The sequence below is a fragment of the Lissotriton helveticus genome, chromosome 6 (assembly GCF_964261635.1).
Source record: "Lissotriton helveticus chromosome 6, aLisHel1.1, whole genome shotgun sequence".
Classification (NCBI taxonomy): domain Eukaryota; kingdom Metazoa; phylum Chordata; class Amphibia; order Caudata; family Salamandridae; genus Lissotriton; species Lissotriton helveticus.
The window spans coordinates 1,949,478,568-1,949,495,538 of record NC_136067.1 but is presented as its reverse complement, the minus strand read 5'-3'; the positions used below and the strand labels follow the sequence as shown (position 1 = coordinate 1,949,495,538).

At 48.3% G+C, this 16,971-nt stretch overlaps 1 protein-coding gene across 1 annotated transcript in view; it reads left to right on the top strand.

Moving 5' to 3' along the window:
- Positions 1-16,971, top strand: part of LOC144761978 (cysteine-rich secretory protein 2-like) — an 88,751-nt gene that overhangs the window by 59,913 nt on the left and 11,867 nt on the right. The window contains exon 7 of the mRNA XM_078647147.1: positions 6,942-7,030. Within this exon, the coding sequence (XP_078503273.1) occupies positions 6,942-7,030 (89 nt within the window). The remainder of the gene's footprint in view (positions 1-6,941; positions 7,031-16,971) is intronic.

Sequence of the window (16,971 nt, the reverse complement as noted above, 5' to 3'; positions counted from 1 at the left end):
TTCTTTCAAAATAACCCGGTCCAAGACCGTAAAAGTTTCCCATCTCATATGGAGTTCTCTCAAAAAACAAATCCCGGATACTACCTCGATTAATCCATATTTCGCATATATTCCAAATTTACCTCTCTGTGTTCATGAACGCTTTCGGTAGAGTTGGGAGAAGGCTACACTTCTTATTTGGTCTCAAATGTTTGTGGGGGATATCTTTCTTTTCTTTGAAAATTTGCAGCAGCATTTTTCCCTTCCCCATATGGGCTTTCATAGGTATCCGGAAGTACGACATTTTATTTCCAGTCTTAAAAAAGATTAGCAGCTCCCGAAATACCCTTTCAGATCTGGTAATGAAAGCTCCTGTGAAGAGAAATATCAGTCTGGTTTATAAGTTAATGTACTTAGTTGCACAGGACCAAGAGGCTGATCCTTTTCAAATGGTGTAAGCTCCTTAGTGCCAACATCGGCCCATACCCCAGCCCGCTCACAGCAATTTCCCATAATAACAGACATCACACAATGTTTTGTTGGAGAAAGTTGTTGCAGCTTTATTTGCATAAACATTATGCCAACTTGTTGGGTTACCTTACGGGCGATCCAGGGTCAGGCAGCCCCTCGCCACCTGCCCACCTGATGAGCCATAAACCCCCTGTGGTGTTAACCGCGGGGGTGTTTGGGGAAAGGACTAGCCCCTCCCCCCGGCGGACCTACAGTCCACCCCTTACTCACGCCCTCCCCACTACGGGGGGCTGAGCGTTGCAGGCAACCCCCGGTTGCTCTGGTCCACAACCGCCCGAAGGACTAACGGGGCGCCATCACTCCTCCAGGATCCCACCGAGGATCTCCCTGGGGATAATTGGCTCTCGCACCCTTACTGTGCTCCTGTAGAGGGTACCCTTCTGTACCTCTCAGCGTTGAATCGCCCTGTAACTCCGCCTGCAACACAAAGCAAAATAGTATTAGATAACTACCCCCCCTGATGCTCGACCGCCGGGTTGGCGGTAGGGAGGGAAAACAGCGTCCGGGCAGCACCGCTCATCGGGGTGAAGCAGGGATGGCCAGGGGTGCTCCGGGCTCGGAGCCTGAATGCTGTTCCTAGTTAAGTGCTCTTGGGGGGCAAGGTAACAACCCGTTCTGACTTCTTGTAAGGGAGAGTAGAAGCAGTGTTAAGTGTAGCGGTTGTGCAATTACCATGACATCCTTACACATCAGCCCCAGTTGTGCTCAAGTACCTTTGCAACTACTGGCCTCAGCTCTTAGGTGACAGGAGGGGTAACCACAAGTGTGGACGGGCAGGAGATTTGTATGGTACTCATTGGGGGGTGCCCAGGGGTCTTCTCCAGAACTTATCTGAAGGTCAGTACTTGTGTCACACTATAGGGTTTGCACAAAGAAGGGGAGAGGGTCTGTCCGGTGGTCTGGCGCAATGGTATTGTCAAACCTGGACTTCCGTAAGCGCGGCTAGGGCACGCCCAAATAACAATTTTAAGCAGGATTCTCACGGGTTGTAGTTGGCTAGGTGGTTGAAATCATGTTGTTCACTCAGTAAGTCAAGATCTTGGTGGACAACTGCCTTCGGCCTAGGACATCCTTTTAGCCTTAAGGGGGCCTGGTTCGCTGCTTCTGACACACTGCAAATTAGATACAGATGGGTCAGTTCTGTTGGGTTGATTGCTCTTTTTTTAAGAGAGCTCTTTGGGTAAGGCGTGTGCAGCAGGGACCTGGGGTAGCCAGCTCAGGCTTGCTCCTGGGCTTGTCAAGTTGTCACCCTTAGTACCATCATGTGGCACCAAGGGTGGCCGCCCTCTTAGGTGGCCCCCTTCTGGGGCCCGGGGCAGCCTGGCAGAATACTGAGCTAGCGGTTAAGGATATCAGGCTTAGTATTCTTCTAGCGCAGATTGTTCTAAATGTCTTGCGAATTAAAAGTAAGATTCATCAAATTAAACCTATCAGTGACTTTTATTATACTCTTTACCGCCATTGTGCCCTAAAACTCCGAGCAGACGACTGCTGCTTTTACTGTGGGGCCGATGTCGTTTATGTCTTCGCTTCTTGTCCTGCCCTATGTTTAGATTGGGCTTTTGGTTTCAGGTAAATAAATAGCATCTCAGATTTTTTGGTAGGACGAAGTTGATCATGTTGAGGCACTCACCTTGGCTAATTCATAGATATTCTGAAACTCTTTGGCTAAATTGGTGTTGGCACGCTCCTGGCTCTCGTGTATGATGCCGGATCCCTGGAGTTGATGGCTGAAATATCTAAATATCTGTTTTCTGGAAATGTCTTTGCGAGAGAATGATGCACGGAGATTGAAGTTGAACAAGATGGACGAGACACTCGCTGGCCGGCGAGACTCTCGCTGACCAGGACGTAGGAGTTTAGGGTTAAAGTATTACCACAATGCTTCCTTTTACTTGAAATTAGGATTGTGACTATTGTTGGCTCTCTTTCATATCTTTTCTGCCAATTCTCTGTTTATTTTCGATGCTGGGCAAATAAAATGCTTTCTTACCCTGTATGGACTTTTCTTTCTAATTTAAAAAAAGCGAAAACATGTATTCTCAGCAGTAATCACATCATTGTCCACCAACCTCAGGACCTACACACTGTTCCCCTCTGGAGCCTCTGATTACCTTCCCTCCTGGGGGTTGCATCTGTAGCAGCCTCTCACCTCCTCTCATCTACCTAAATATTGGGTAAACTATATGCCTCTCCCAAGGTTCCCATCGGCTGTGTGTAAATCATTGAAATCAGCAAAACTAGGCTTCAGTGGTCCATGCCCCTTCTTTTAGCTCTCCATGAGCTCACATTGAGGTTATAACTATACTGCTTTGAGGTGTTCAAGATCAATGTAATTAGTTTTGCTATATTGCAATTCCTTTTCATGCTTATTTCACCTTGGTATCTTTTTGGAGTAATCTCAGGCAACGTGAACTTGTCATCTGGGTTCACCATGGTCTTTCTCCCAGCTCACCTTTTGGGCATCCTTCTCCACCATCATCTGAGTGTTGATCTGTCTGTGTTTCTAACTTGAGCAGACTACGTTCCACCTCTGAGGAGCAATCAGGGTGCAGCCGCGGCCGGTGGTGGGAGTACCTGCGGGCGGTGACGGGGGGGGGGGAGGGTCAGGGGGGGGTAGTAATGTATGGATCACGGAGTTTAACAGGGAGGTAAACTTATAAATAAATAAAACGAAATTCGTTGCGCGCACTGCATCACATTTGGTGATGCAGTGCACGCAACGAAATTCGTTTTATTGATATATATGTTAATTTACCTGTTAAACTCCGTAATCCATACATTACTACCCTCCACCCTGCCACTCCCCCTCCCCACGTCACCGCCTGCAGGTACTCCCACCACCGGCCGTAGCTGTCAGGGTGTCTTGCCACCACATGTAAAACTGGATGCCCTCGGGGTATAAACATTTGTCTGGGTGGCTGCTGTTAGGTCTTGGCACAGCACTTTTTCCGAGTCTCTGAAGGGTCCTCGCAACCTCCATTAGTGTTTCTTTTACTGGAAAGCTTGTAGGTTTGACCACCACATCTTTAGGTTGGTCCCCCCTCCTCCCCACTCTGTGTGCTCACTCTATGGAACCATTTCACCACCTCCTAGTTGGAGTAGGTTTGAAAATAGTTCTTGCACACATGCCACGATGTGCCAGCCTTCCACTCCTCCTTTTACATTCCTAATAAGCCCAATTGTATTTATTTATAAAGTTTTATATAGCGCAAACTTGATCCCAAGGGATATCAGAGCGCTTTACAATTTGATGCAAAGGAAGGTAGGTTGTACCTACACGATCTGTGCTTCTAGTCCTTGGAGGTGGTGGTCAGCCATTTAAGCTATTGTTTCATATGAGAGATGGTAGTCGTAGTGAGGTGGTGTAAATATGTAAGCATTCTAAGCTGCGTTTCTGTGGCTTCCAGGTGCTGGCTAAACACTTTAAAAGCCTACCCTAGTTCCGCTAGCTTCTTCCACAGTGCAATGTGCAGCACCTGAATGTTATCCATCAGAGATTTGGGGGGCGGGGGGCTAGAGCCAGTGTCTCGGACCTCTAAAGTATTCCTGAAGCACTCTTTCTCACAGGCCCAGCACCGACTTTCACATCTTCAGTATGCCCCCCCCCCTTTCCCGTTCTGGGTGCCTTAATAAGTCTACCAGGGTCAGGGCTTCAAGTACATACAGTCTGTTTTAACCCCTTCGATGCTCATGACGGAACGGTTCCGTCATGAGCATCGGTCGCGCTGTGCTCATAACGGAACCATTCCGTCATGACCACACCCGCGATTGGAATGTTCAGCACCGGGGGAGAATCGGCGCCGCAGGCAAGGTGTTAAGCTACTAGGCCACCCTCTTACCAGGCCATCCAAGCAACAATCAGAAATCTTCATTTCCCCTTGCAATTGCCATCTGTGCTTTAGGGCCTTGCCTCCAACATTGGTTCGAATATTTCTCCACATCTCATCGCGGCATCAAGCCCATTGTCCTTTTTCTGCTCAAGCCCGGCTACCAGTGTCTGAAGCTACTAGGCTCATCACCACAGGGCACTCAAGGAATAAGCGGACAGCGCTGCGACAGCGACCTCAGCTTGCCTCTATACTGGGTTCTCCAGGTTCCCCACATCCGCAAAGAGGCAAACCCACTCTTATGCAGATGCCTAGCAGCAACTGGGCTCTTTTGGGATAAAGGCACTCCAGAGCTTCAAGGCCTTAGACCTCTCTGTCGCCAATCCGGGGCACAGTGCATAATTTGCCATATTAAATGGTATAATAAATATCAGCCTTAAATATATTTTTGAGGGAAAACATCAGATTATCCATTCTGAAAAACTTTACCTTTAGAAACATTCTTTTCAATTATGGGATCCTATCTAATTCAACCGAATAAAGTTTTTTATTTACTACACGTAGGGGAGCTACTCACAGGTAGTTGGAGAGCTACCAGCAGCTCCAAAGCTACTCATTGAAGAACCCTGTTCTAAGTGATGTAAGCTAGCATTCAGCATTTGTTAATGCCTCTGGGCTACATGGTTTGTTTTCATCCTTTCTAGGGCAGCAACTAAACATGGATTTGCAGTAGCTATACCCCTTGGCTCCCTAGGAACTATCTAGACAAGATGTCCTGAACAATTGTAAGCCACATGAAACCAGTCCTGAAAGCAGTTGATTTGCTTGCTGTGACAGAGACAAGTTGAAGTTCCTCTAAATTTCCCACTAAGAGAAAGGGCAAAGCCATTTGCAGCCTTTAACCTCTGCTACTCAAGAACCTAGAACTTTTGTTCCATAGCTGCACACCTCCTCATCGGACAATCCTTCAAATGAAGAAAACATAAAAACACATTGTTCAGAGCACACGATTCTAGACAATGTAATGTCGCAAACTGAAATCTAAGTACCAAAAAGAAATACATGCACTTCACACAACATTTGACGACATAGCATTTATTATTTGTTACACCTAAGCAAAGGGGTCCCAACTGAAGAACATCAAACAAGGAGCATTTTCAATGATCAGACTCTAACGAACCATATAGACATTACAAGTTTCAATGCTCTAAAGTATCTAAAGAGAGAGACAAAGCGCTCTATAAAACTCCCAAATAAATTAAAAAATAATGACACTTTATTTATCTAACTCCGACATTTGGTTATTCTTTATGTGGCGCCCGGATATTTTGCCAATGGGGGCTCTGCTGCTTTTATTTCCATCAGATGTTGTGCTTTTGGGGATGCATTTGCTTTTGGTCTTGAGTTCTAAAACTGTGACTGAAATAACCAGTTTCACATATGTACTGTCCCTAATTGGGAATTGAAGTGTCTCATCCACGCTGTCTTTGGTTTGAAAAGTTGTTCAATATTTGGGTTAGGTTCAGTCAAAGATCCATTTTTATTCTGTGTGTTCACTATTGGTGTTATCCTCTACCGGTAGGGAATGAGTGGGTTTATCTGGTCAAAATCTGTTGAATGTTTTGTGTCTCCACAAGTTCTCTTATTTAAGAGGCTCATATGCACTAAGGAATTGGTGTATGCCATTGTAAAACATCCCAGAGAGACATACTTATTGAGTCTGGCCAAGTCCTCATTGTTTGGCTATATGTGCTGGAGCATCTTTCCACTTCTTGATGTATATATGATTCAAAGATGAAGGAACATTACACTCTTTGTTATTGCTTTGGGCTAATCCTTCAGCAAAGCAATGTAGCAGAGTCATTCTCCTGGCAAAGCAGAGACGGTAATAGGCACGAAGCACATGAGGCAAGATTAACTATAACCGCCATAGAGTCGCAATATTGGCCACCAAGATTAGCATTAATGGCTTTCAGGCAGGATTAGTACAAGTGGCCCGAAGATATTGGCCCTGTGACAGGGTCATGCAAGGATCTTATCTTGCCCATTTCCAGCGTACTTCCCCAACCTCATGCATGCAGTTTCCCACCTTCATAGCCCCACATACTTGCCACCTTCACTCCATCATCGCTCTTACCCATTACTTTTATCTCCCTTTATATCCTGAATCTAAGTTATTGCTTCCACCACACATAAGCCCCTGAAATGCCCTCACCAGGTCCACCCCCTATCGTTAATACAACCACCCATCCTGTACATCATTCATTGGTGGATCATAAAATCTCCATTATCACACCTCAAAAGCAAGGCTCATATGCTTGCATAGCATCACCAGCCATACACACAAACCACTTGTAGAACGAAATTCTCCAGCCACTATGAATCAGCCAGAGCACCACACAGAGAGAAAAAAAGCACACTGACACAGGTGGATTCAGTGGGCTTTACATACATCTAAAGAATCAGAAGAAGGTAACAAACAAGTCTTGAGTAAGTCAGACCTGCTAACAGAAACACAATAAAATATTAGAAATGGGATGAGCAATGTGATGTGAAACCTGGAAATCCCTCTCAACTTTTACATTTTGTCCAATGTTTTAGGGGAAATACTGTTGGTAAACTCAATACACCATATACAGAAGGCACACCATGCGGTAAATGTCCTAACAACTGTGAAAATGGACTCTGCAGTAAGTATATGAACCGTATGTTTGTTTTCATTGAAGATTTTAGTTTCAAATTAATGTATCATTTGTCAATAATAAACAAAAAATAAGCTCAATGATGTAAGCAGTTGAATGTTGTCTTATTAAGTCAAGCTAACGTTATATTTTTGTCAATTGCATTATCTTGTAATCTAAAAGAATTTAAAGTACATCTTTTTCATATTTTCTGTCCATAAGTCTTAGACTTCGATAGAAATGTTCTATTCCCTCATATATGTGGTATTTGTGGATGTTGTTTTTATTCTGATGTATTTAAAGAGAAAGAAACTTTAGGTATGAGTATGTTTTTTTTATTTATTTAGTTATTGAATTTTTAGACAGATAACAAGAAACATCAAAAGAATACAATAAGCATAAGAAGAAGAAGTGGAAAAACAATCATGGAACAGATACAGGGTGAAATAATAATATCATCACCATAGTATTAACCAGTATAGCATTGGTGACCAGTACATTATGCATTCGATGGAGAACATATCCATATCATAAAGAGTAGGGCTCAAGAGACGCTCGCCACCTTTGGAGCAGCAGTCAGAAGAGATAGAAGGGAGAGCTCAAAGTGCCCACCAATGCATGTGTGTAGTACCTAATGTCTCTGTAACCTTAGAACGAAAGGGGCATCTATAGCCCTCTTGAGCAGTTGTATGGGAGTGTAAGCATAATGCCTGGTAAACGGGTAGTGCGTGTATCTGCATAATCCATCAGAGGTCTATTTGGGTACAATACAATCAGTCAGCTCCCTCTGGGTGCATCAATAAATAGGTTTGCAGCAGTTGCCATATATTTTTTGGTCTAGCAGTGAGTGGTTGCAAAGTGGCATACGTTTCACTAGTAGTGTCACAGTATATTAGATTGTGTAACCAAGCCTTGCCTGTCGGACCGTTGATTCCCCCCATGTACAAGATCTGGCTCTTAGCGAGAAGCAAAGCGATAGCAGCAGACCTTCTCACCCCAGCCGGCGAAGGCTTGACATAACCTAACAGGGCAAGTAGTGGGGAGTGAGGTTCAATCATTTGGGATGGATAGCGAAAGATTTCTCCCCTGTATGCCAGTATAGGTGCACAACTCCACGCCAGGTGAGAGAAGTCAGCATGGGCCATTGACCAACTATGTGATTTGGCGGGGTCCATCTTCGCTAATAAGTGTGGTGTCATGTAAGCTCTATGTAGGAATTTAAAATGGACCAATCTAAGCTGATGATTACTAGAAATGTAATGTGTTTGTTCGCCATAGTAGAGCCAAGTCTGATCTTGTAAGGGGTAGCCCAAATCTCTTTCCCATGCTGCCCGTGCCCCCTCTCGGACCGCCGGCCGAAGCGAAAGCGGTAGGTATCGAGTCAGATGACCAGGTGCACCGTGCTTGTTGATGCAATAACCAATATAAGTGGGGTGAATTCCGTGGGAACCTCTGGGGAAGCTGGGAGTGCCATGCGTTAATCAGTCTATGCAGAACAAACCTTTCCATGTAGGACTTGTCCTGTCCTGCTGTCAATTCTGCAATGGTGCGCTGTTGGTTATCGGGGAAGACGTCACCCAATGTATACAGTTTACACCTTGTTAGGGTACGCTTAGTGAGTATTTCAGTGGTGGGAGGCAGCCAGAGATTGTTATGCAATGGTATATGTGGGGAGTAGAGGAGACCAGCATTTAAGTAACTTTGCAACCTGCCCCAGGACCAGTAGGTAGTTTGCAATGTATGTATCTCGGATGGTGTCCTGGGGAGGCACTTAAGTATAATAGAGGAAAGTGGGCATTAACAGGCATGTGACCCTTCTGGTTTCAAGTATTGTAATCTTACATCAGGGTGGTACCAATAGTATGCATAATGCCCTTGTGCAACTAAGTAATACAAATAAAAATCAGGGACTCCAAATCCTCCACATTGATATGGCATGGTCAACGTCCAGCTGTCTGTCAGCCCAGATCAGTCTACTAAGCATAGCTCGAAGTGCAGCAAAAAAAATTGCAATAAGGGCTATAGGGACATTGAGGAACAAATGTAGAAATTGGGGGCAGTACCACTATTTAAATGATGGCTATTCTGCCAGCAATCGAGAGAGGAAGCTTTATCCAACGGCCAATTTGTGTTACCAATCTGTCCATTGTTGGCCCGTAGTTGAGATGGACAATTTCCGGAGCACTATGGTGCAAATAAACACCCAGTTACCAAGGGGGGATATCAAGGGGGTTAGTGCACTAAAGCAGGGGGAAATCTTGGATGAATGGGACAGTGGCCTCCGTCAATGGGAAAATCTCTGATTTATTCCAATTGATGTTGAGCCCAGAGTAGTCTCTGATGGGTACAATTTCTTGAACCAAAGGAAGGAGGTTAGTGTCAGGTCTCGGATAAATAGCATCACCTCATCGGCGTAGAGTCAAGCAGACAATGGGTCATGATGGAATCTCAACCCACGCTGCAGATGTCGCTCCTGCAGATGTCGCAAAAGTGGATCCATGACAATAATAAACAAAATGTTGATAGGGGGCTTCCCAGTCTGGTGCCACGTGATAATGTGAATTGGTCAGTTAAGTTTATTCTTAGGGGTCGATTATGATGTAGTTCGGAAGGCTCCGATTATGATGATTGTAAAGCGGTCGGACCGTCCAATTTGGTTCCAAATCCGACCTGGACGGCATTCGTAGTAACCGAGTCAGTCGGAGCCGACTCGTACAGGTCTCGGGTCGTGTTTCTGACCGAGCGATTACAATGTCAGATCCGGACAGCCTTTCTAAATCGGTTCTACCGAATTGGATCGGCTATCGGAATCTGAATTTGGGGGTCCGTAGAAGGAACCTGTGAACCCAGAGCCTTCTGAATCGGTCCTATGGGGGGTACCCAAGAGACCCCCCTTTCCAAACATGCACGGTGTGACAGGTGCCAAGGGGTGCCCACCAAAGGATTTCCGAAATTCCTCAGCCACCCCATTCTGCAATGGAAGCCCATGTGTTCGGTCGGGACCTAGGCTCCCATTGAAAACAATGGGAGTCTGGCCAACTCGTATCCGGAAGCATATGTATGCATTGTAATCGGTTGGTCGGACCACCCTGATCAGAGTTGGGCGGAAACCACTTTGAGACTGATTCGGTCGGAATGCTTTCCGACCGACATCGTAATCAACCCCTAAGTCAGACCAGTGGGCATGTGTGCATAAGTCAAACAAGAGTCGAGAAGCTCATAGGGACCCCCAATTTTTTCAAAGTGGCAAATAGGAAGGACCACTCAAGCGAGTCAAATGGTTTCTCTGTGTCCAACAATACTGCTGCAGCAGGAAGTTCTGCACTAATTTGATTAAGACTTTGACTAACAATTTGTCGTCTTTGTTCAGTAGAGACAATGGTCTGTAGGAAGCGCATCGGTGAGGGAGCTTGTCGGCTTCAGCTGAAGTACATCTGCCGCTTCCTCCCTCAGGTGGTCCACCACTCCATTCACAAAGAGGGAGAACAGGGTCAGAGCCATAACATATCCCTGGCGGACTCCACTCCTCACGGGCATCCTCTCTGTCAGTTGTCCCTGGGTGCCCCATCTAATCCTCGCATAATTCCCCTCATGTAGCTTCACAATAAATTCCAAAAGTGGCCCAGGAAAACCCATCTTCTCCAGAATATCCCACAGCCTTGCCCGAGGGACCAGGTCGGACGCCGTTTTGAGATCTATGAATGCCAGATAGAGGCTACCCTTATTGATGGTCACGGTCTTCCATTAGATCGCAGAAAAACGGAAGACCTGGTCCATCGTACCCACCTTCTGGCGAAACCCTGCTTGGAAGTGGGAGAGAACATGCTCCTCCTCCATCCAGACACCCACCCTAGAGATGATGACCCTGCCAACCACCTTCTGGATCACGTCAATCAGACTGAACGGTCTGTAATTGGCAGGGTCATCTCTGGCCCCCTTTTTGTACACTGTTACCACCTTTGCTCCCTTCCATGAATCTGGCACAGGATAACCCTTTGAGATCAAATTCACTATTAAGGCAATAAGTCTGGCCCAGGCATCAGGATCATTCAAAAGAAGGTCCCCTGGTATCCCGTCCGGGCCAGCTGCCTTCCTAGGGGTCAGATGTCTAATGGCCAGTATTAATTCAGAGGGCAGAAATGGTTCTTCGAACACCAGTGGAGATTGGGTCCTAGTATCTGGGTCTGGGGGAGGTGAACCTATTACTTCTCTCCCACCATACAGTGCAGAGAAGTGGGAGTGCCATTGGTGTTCCGTTATGTGGTTAGCAATGGGTGGTATACTTTGCTGCCTAGCCTTGTTAATTAAATCCCAGAACAGCATGGCATTCTTCTTGTTGGCAGCGGATTTAAGATCCTGCCAATGTTGTTCCTCCCACTCTCGTTTAGCCAACACTAACACCCTCACGTAATCCTTCCTAGCCGCTCTAACTAGTGAGGGATTCTTTTTAAGCAGGGCGACTGTTAACTACTTCCGTTTCGCCTTACATTGGTCTGAATACCACAGGTTACTGGATGTGGCTGGATTATTGTGCACTCTACCCCTTTTACCCTGGACTACAAAGTATTGTTCTACTTCCTCAATCGTGTTCTTATAAGCCGAGGAGAAGGACGACCCCTAGGCACTACCGTTTCCCAGTTCAAGATCCTCCAGCTCTACTGTCAATTCAGCTACCTGCGCCCTAATCCTCTCAAGATTCCCTTCCTGGAATTGAACCTTGTCCCATTTCAGCCTACGGTTACCATTGTAAGGAACAACCTCGTTTGTTGTTCTCAAAGGGGCTTTGTTTCCACTTCCCTTTAGTTTACCCCACCGTAGCTTCGTGCATAAGGGGTTATGGTCGCTATCCTGCGAAGGTACGACCTCCATATCTATTAGGTCGCACCACAGTGCGACATCCAGTAGGATATAATCAATTCTGGACGGGCCGTTAAGCCTATTAAAGGTCATTGCTCCAACACAGTCAGAAGTTGTCCTACCGTTTAACGCTCATAAATTGAATTCCATGGTCAGGGCATTGATCTGTATTGCCCTTGCTGACCATTTTCTAATTGGAGCTAGTGACAGGGCTGGGATAGACCATCTAGAGTCCTCCTCCTCTATACCCAGGGGATCGTCCCAAGATAGGGGTTCAAATGTACAGTTGAAGTCCCCTCCCACTATGATTTTAGAGGTTGGGGGCATTTGACTAGTACCTGTTCTAGGGTCGTCAGTGTACATGAAGTTGTGTCCCCCGGAGTCCCTCTAGAATAGATATTAAGTAGGTCTATCCGACTCCCCTTAATATGTCCTGCGAATGAAATATGTAAGATATCTCTAGTCGGTGAATCATGGAAGGTAATGTCCCAGTTCAATCCAATTTTTACCCAGATGTGAAGTCCACCCGCCGGTCTGCCCTTGCCACAGCTTAAAGCGGGCACGAAAAAGGTTGCATAACCAGATTTGTGCACTGGGAGCAGGCTCCAGGTTTCTTGGAACATGCATACATCGAACTTCTCGATGAACGCATTCCATTCTGGTAAAGCCATCTTTTTTTGTAACCCCGCCACGTTCCAAGATAGCAAATGGATAACCTTGTGGCCTGTAACAGACACGTCAGGGGTTACTCCATTATTCCCAGCCTGCGCACAGGAAATAGGCTCACTAATATCTTCTAAGGGACTAACTAATCTCAGGGGTAAATTGATGTCACCTGTACCCCTCGAAAACTTTGTTTGTATGATAGCTACAGTCCCGCAGTTATCATGAAAGTTGGCAGCTATAGGGTCCACTTTCCCCTCCCACAGATAGTCACAGCTATAGGAACCATGTTCCCCCTATTTAGGGGACTTGGTGATGCTGCGTGTCAATCCACCATGTCCAGGCAGCTAAACCTATTCATGATCGGGAAGCCACCCCAATTATCCCTAAAAACTGACTCTGTGGGAGACTGATCCCCCCAGGGCTCCCGATTCCAACCCCAATCTCGGTGCCCTACTCTATGCCAGTTACTATTAACTCTAAGATCCCGAGTGGGCCCACTCATTGGGGGATAGAAGAAGGAGAGTCGCCTAGTAGCTATACCCTCAAACCTATCTTGTGTGTCCCATGAGCAGACTTGAGCGGCAGTGTGTGGGTCCGCAAAATTAATCAACACACAGTCTCCCTGAACAGTTTTTCTCTGGTGCCCCAGCCATGCCACACTCCGCACTGTCAAGATCTTACTTCAACGATGTGGTGGTAAGGGTCGATTTTGGTTGAGCCAATGTCGGACCTTGTTAAGTAGTGACCAGTTGGTTTCCTCATGGGGATCCTCCAATTCTGGGACCCCCGTCATGACCACCACATAAGGTGAAGCCTCCGGGGGGAGGTTCACCACTCTTCCTCTGTCCGCTACTCCGCCATTTTTATTTTCCTTTGTCTGCGTGGTATGTTCCCTAGGTGGAATGGCCCCTTCACGGGGAAGGTCGGGACATATATTAGATGTACCTTCCTTTTCAACTCTCTTCTCAGCAATAGGGGCTGGGTTGGTGTTGGAAATGGGATCCCCGGCTGGCCAGGGCTTTCGCCAAAGTCAGTCAGAGACCACCACACCCAAGTCAGGGCAAGGGAGTTACACGCCAAGATAACCCCTACTCACCCTCTAGGTAACGTGGCGCGAGCAGCAAGGCTAAACTTGGAGGCGATGTAGGTTAAGTATTTGCGCACGCACCCCAGCAACAACAACCAAAGGCCCACCACAAAGGAAACTCCACACAAGGTTATGTAAAAATAGCCTTTGTATTATAATAAATATACATCAGATAAAACACACATCTTGTTACACTGTGCCAACAGGCACGGGCGGAATTTACAAGGGATATTGCACAGGACAGGGCCACTTGGACCACTGTCAGGGGTATCAGCACTTTTAGAACTTAGCACTTGTAGAAAGAAAAATCAGTGTAGCACACAATATAAAAATAGAGCACACAACCAGTAATCACTGGTAACAGGACCTCACTAGCACCACCTGTACTAGGGAGAAAACAACCACCTATGTATTACAATACCTGTAGGGGTGTAAGAGGAAAACACATGATGCAATGCATAACATTCATTCAGAGGTGTAAAGGCACATGACGCATAAAAACACATTCAGAGGTGCAGGGGAAGGAAACACATGATGCAGAACCTACATTCAGCGGTGTAAAAGCAAAGCACATGACGCATAAAAACACATTCAGAGGTGCAGCACAAGAGAACACATGATGAATAAACTACCCATTCAGAGGTGTATAGAAAGTACAATTGCGCCAAACTCACGTAAGTCACCACCTGTGACTGTCCCTGTGTCCCAATGTCTGGGCCTAAACGTAGCAGTTGCCCACAAAGTGCTGGGCAACTGGTGCAGGGAAGGTTTAGAACAACGTTGGAGCCTCTCAGGGCTCCTGGACAAAAAATGGGGCCCCAGAGCCTCTCAGGGCTCTCAAACAAGGGGGGCGCTCGAGCCTCTCTCAGGGCTCGCCAAGCAAAAGGGCTGGAGCCTCACTGGGCACCAGAATGAGGGAATGGCACCCTCAGAGCCTCTCTGGGCTCGCAGAACAACGACTGTGGGCTTGGAGGAGCCTCGGGGCTCTGAACAAAGAAATGCCCTCTCAAGAGCCTCGCTGGGCTCTGCACAACTGGTTGTCCCCTCTGGGAGCCTCGCTGGGCTCTCAACCCAGATCACGGCCCCTGAGCCTCTCTGGGGCTCTAAAGCAACAATGGGGCCCTGGAGCCTCGGGGCTCCTAATTAACAATGCCCCCTGAGTCCTCTAGGGACTCGCAACGCAACCAATGCCCAGTGAGCCTCTCTGGGCTCGTAACCACGATGGCCGCCGTTGGAGTCCCTCTCTGGGGAACTCGGACTAGCAACAATGCCCCCGAAATGGTGGAGTCCTTCCTTGGGACTCGGAGAATAGAATGGCCCCTCAGAGCCTCGTGGCTCTAAAACGAATGCTGCCCACGTTGGAGCGGCCCGCTGCCAACCGGGGCCGCTCAGGGAACAAAGGTATGCCGCCTTGAAGCCCTCGTGGCTTCACTCCATCATTGGGCGCGAGATCGCGCTACCGGGGGGGAGAGGGGGCGGACACCGACAACGTGTCCCGGCGCCCCTCCCTACTTTCAGGCACTCACCGGTCTCTGCAGCGGGGGCTCCTCTCTCTCGCCAGGCGCCTCGGGGACACGGCCGGCAGCCCTTCTCCTCGCTGCTCGGCTCCGGGGGCGGGACTTCCGGTCGGCCTCTCAGGGGCCGCGCTGCGATTGGCCGGTCGGCCCGAACACTTCCGGGTCGTCGCGGGCAGCGCGGCGGCCCGTTCCAGGTAGGCAGGCGGGCTCCCAGTACCCGAGGAGTGGGCTCCCTCGAGGTATTTACAAATTCAAGTACGGGGCAATGCCGGGTAGGCACCGGCCTTCAAAAATAAAGATAAAGCGAGGTGGCACTCGCTAATGCCAAAAAGCGGCGAAAGCGCTCCACAGCGCTATAATAGACATAAAGCGCACCCAGCGCTTGGGGGCTAAAGAAAAGCGCTCCTAGCGCTAGAAATGTCAGCAAAGCGCTATTGAGCGCTGGGGGCACCAGGAAAGCGCTCCTAGCGCTATAAATAAAATAAGAGCGCCTCCAGGCACTCTAAGTCAAAGCAAAAGCTCCAGCAGGGACTGGAGGCAGGCAGAGGGGCAGGGCAGGGCCAGAGCCAGCACACTGGGTCTCCAGGCAGGGAGACAGTCCAAGTGGCGGTCCTCCTGGCCCCAGCAGCAGCAACAGCCCCCTCTGGCAGGATCCAAAAGTAGAACAATTTCTGTGGGGACACAGCCCCATTTTTATACAGCGAATTCCTTTGTTAGGAGGTGCAGGGTGGGGGGAAACCAGTTGCAGCTGGCTTGGGAGTACCCTTGATGGCCCAATCACCCCTTTCATTCACTGGGGAGGCTAGGGTCGTTAGACACACCACAGGGGGGCGGAGCCAGCATTGTGTGGGGAAAACCCAGCCCATCCAGGACACAGGTACACTCCTCCCACACATCACTCATGCTAATCTCCCACTCACCACCGGGCAGACCCATCCAGACTTCCTGGAGCCTGGCATGCCAGCCAGCTCCAGCCAATCACGCTCCATCACCCTCACAGCACATGCACACATATCTCAATGTCCAGAAGTAACACTTCCCTTCTAGACACATACATGCCGCAGACACCATCTCGCAGCATTCACTCTCACGAGTTTACACATACTAAACTCGAGCCTGCACTCCCCACGCATCAGGAACTACCAGGGACACACACATTTCCCATGCATTCCTATGGGAGGGCAGGCCAGCCATACTACACGCACGCACTTTCACTCTGGGACCCAGGGGAAAGTGCGCAGAGACCCAAAAATCACTGACACGGGGTCACACATAAGGCAAAAAGTTTAGGGGCGAACCTGCCCTGCGGGCCAAGTCCAACACAACCCCCTTCCAGCCAAAACGCAGGGGAGAACAATCACCACCGTGATGGACTTCCCTGCTTGGGGCGATAGAACACGGACGCAGGCCCGCCACTGCCGGGACACCCTCCTGTTCTATGCCACGGTGAACCCCTAGGGTTCCTTCTAAAGCTACCGTAAGGACCAGCTGGGCTACCCCACTGGTACTCCTCAGCTGTTTGCGGCCAGGACCAGGCCCTAGGCCACCCAGGTGCCACTGGTTCCTGCCTACTCACGAAGTGGGGGGTAGTAACCCCAGGCCCATAGTAGCCATTCTCCACTCCTCCTGTCTGCAAGACAGGGCTAGACTGCCACTGGTTCTCCAGCCTAGGGTCTACAACCTCAGGTGGACCAGGAGTCTCAGGGAAGGCTCTCCTCCCCTTACCTCTTCTTTTAGGGTTCCTCCTCCCCGTGCGAGGGGGACACCTAGAACGCCATTCCAACCCAGGGTTTAACCCCTCAGGTTGCACCGGGGTCAGAGGT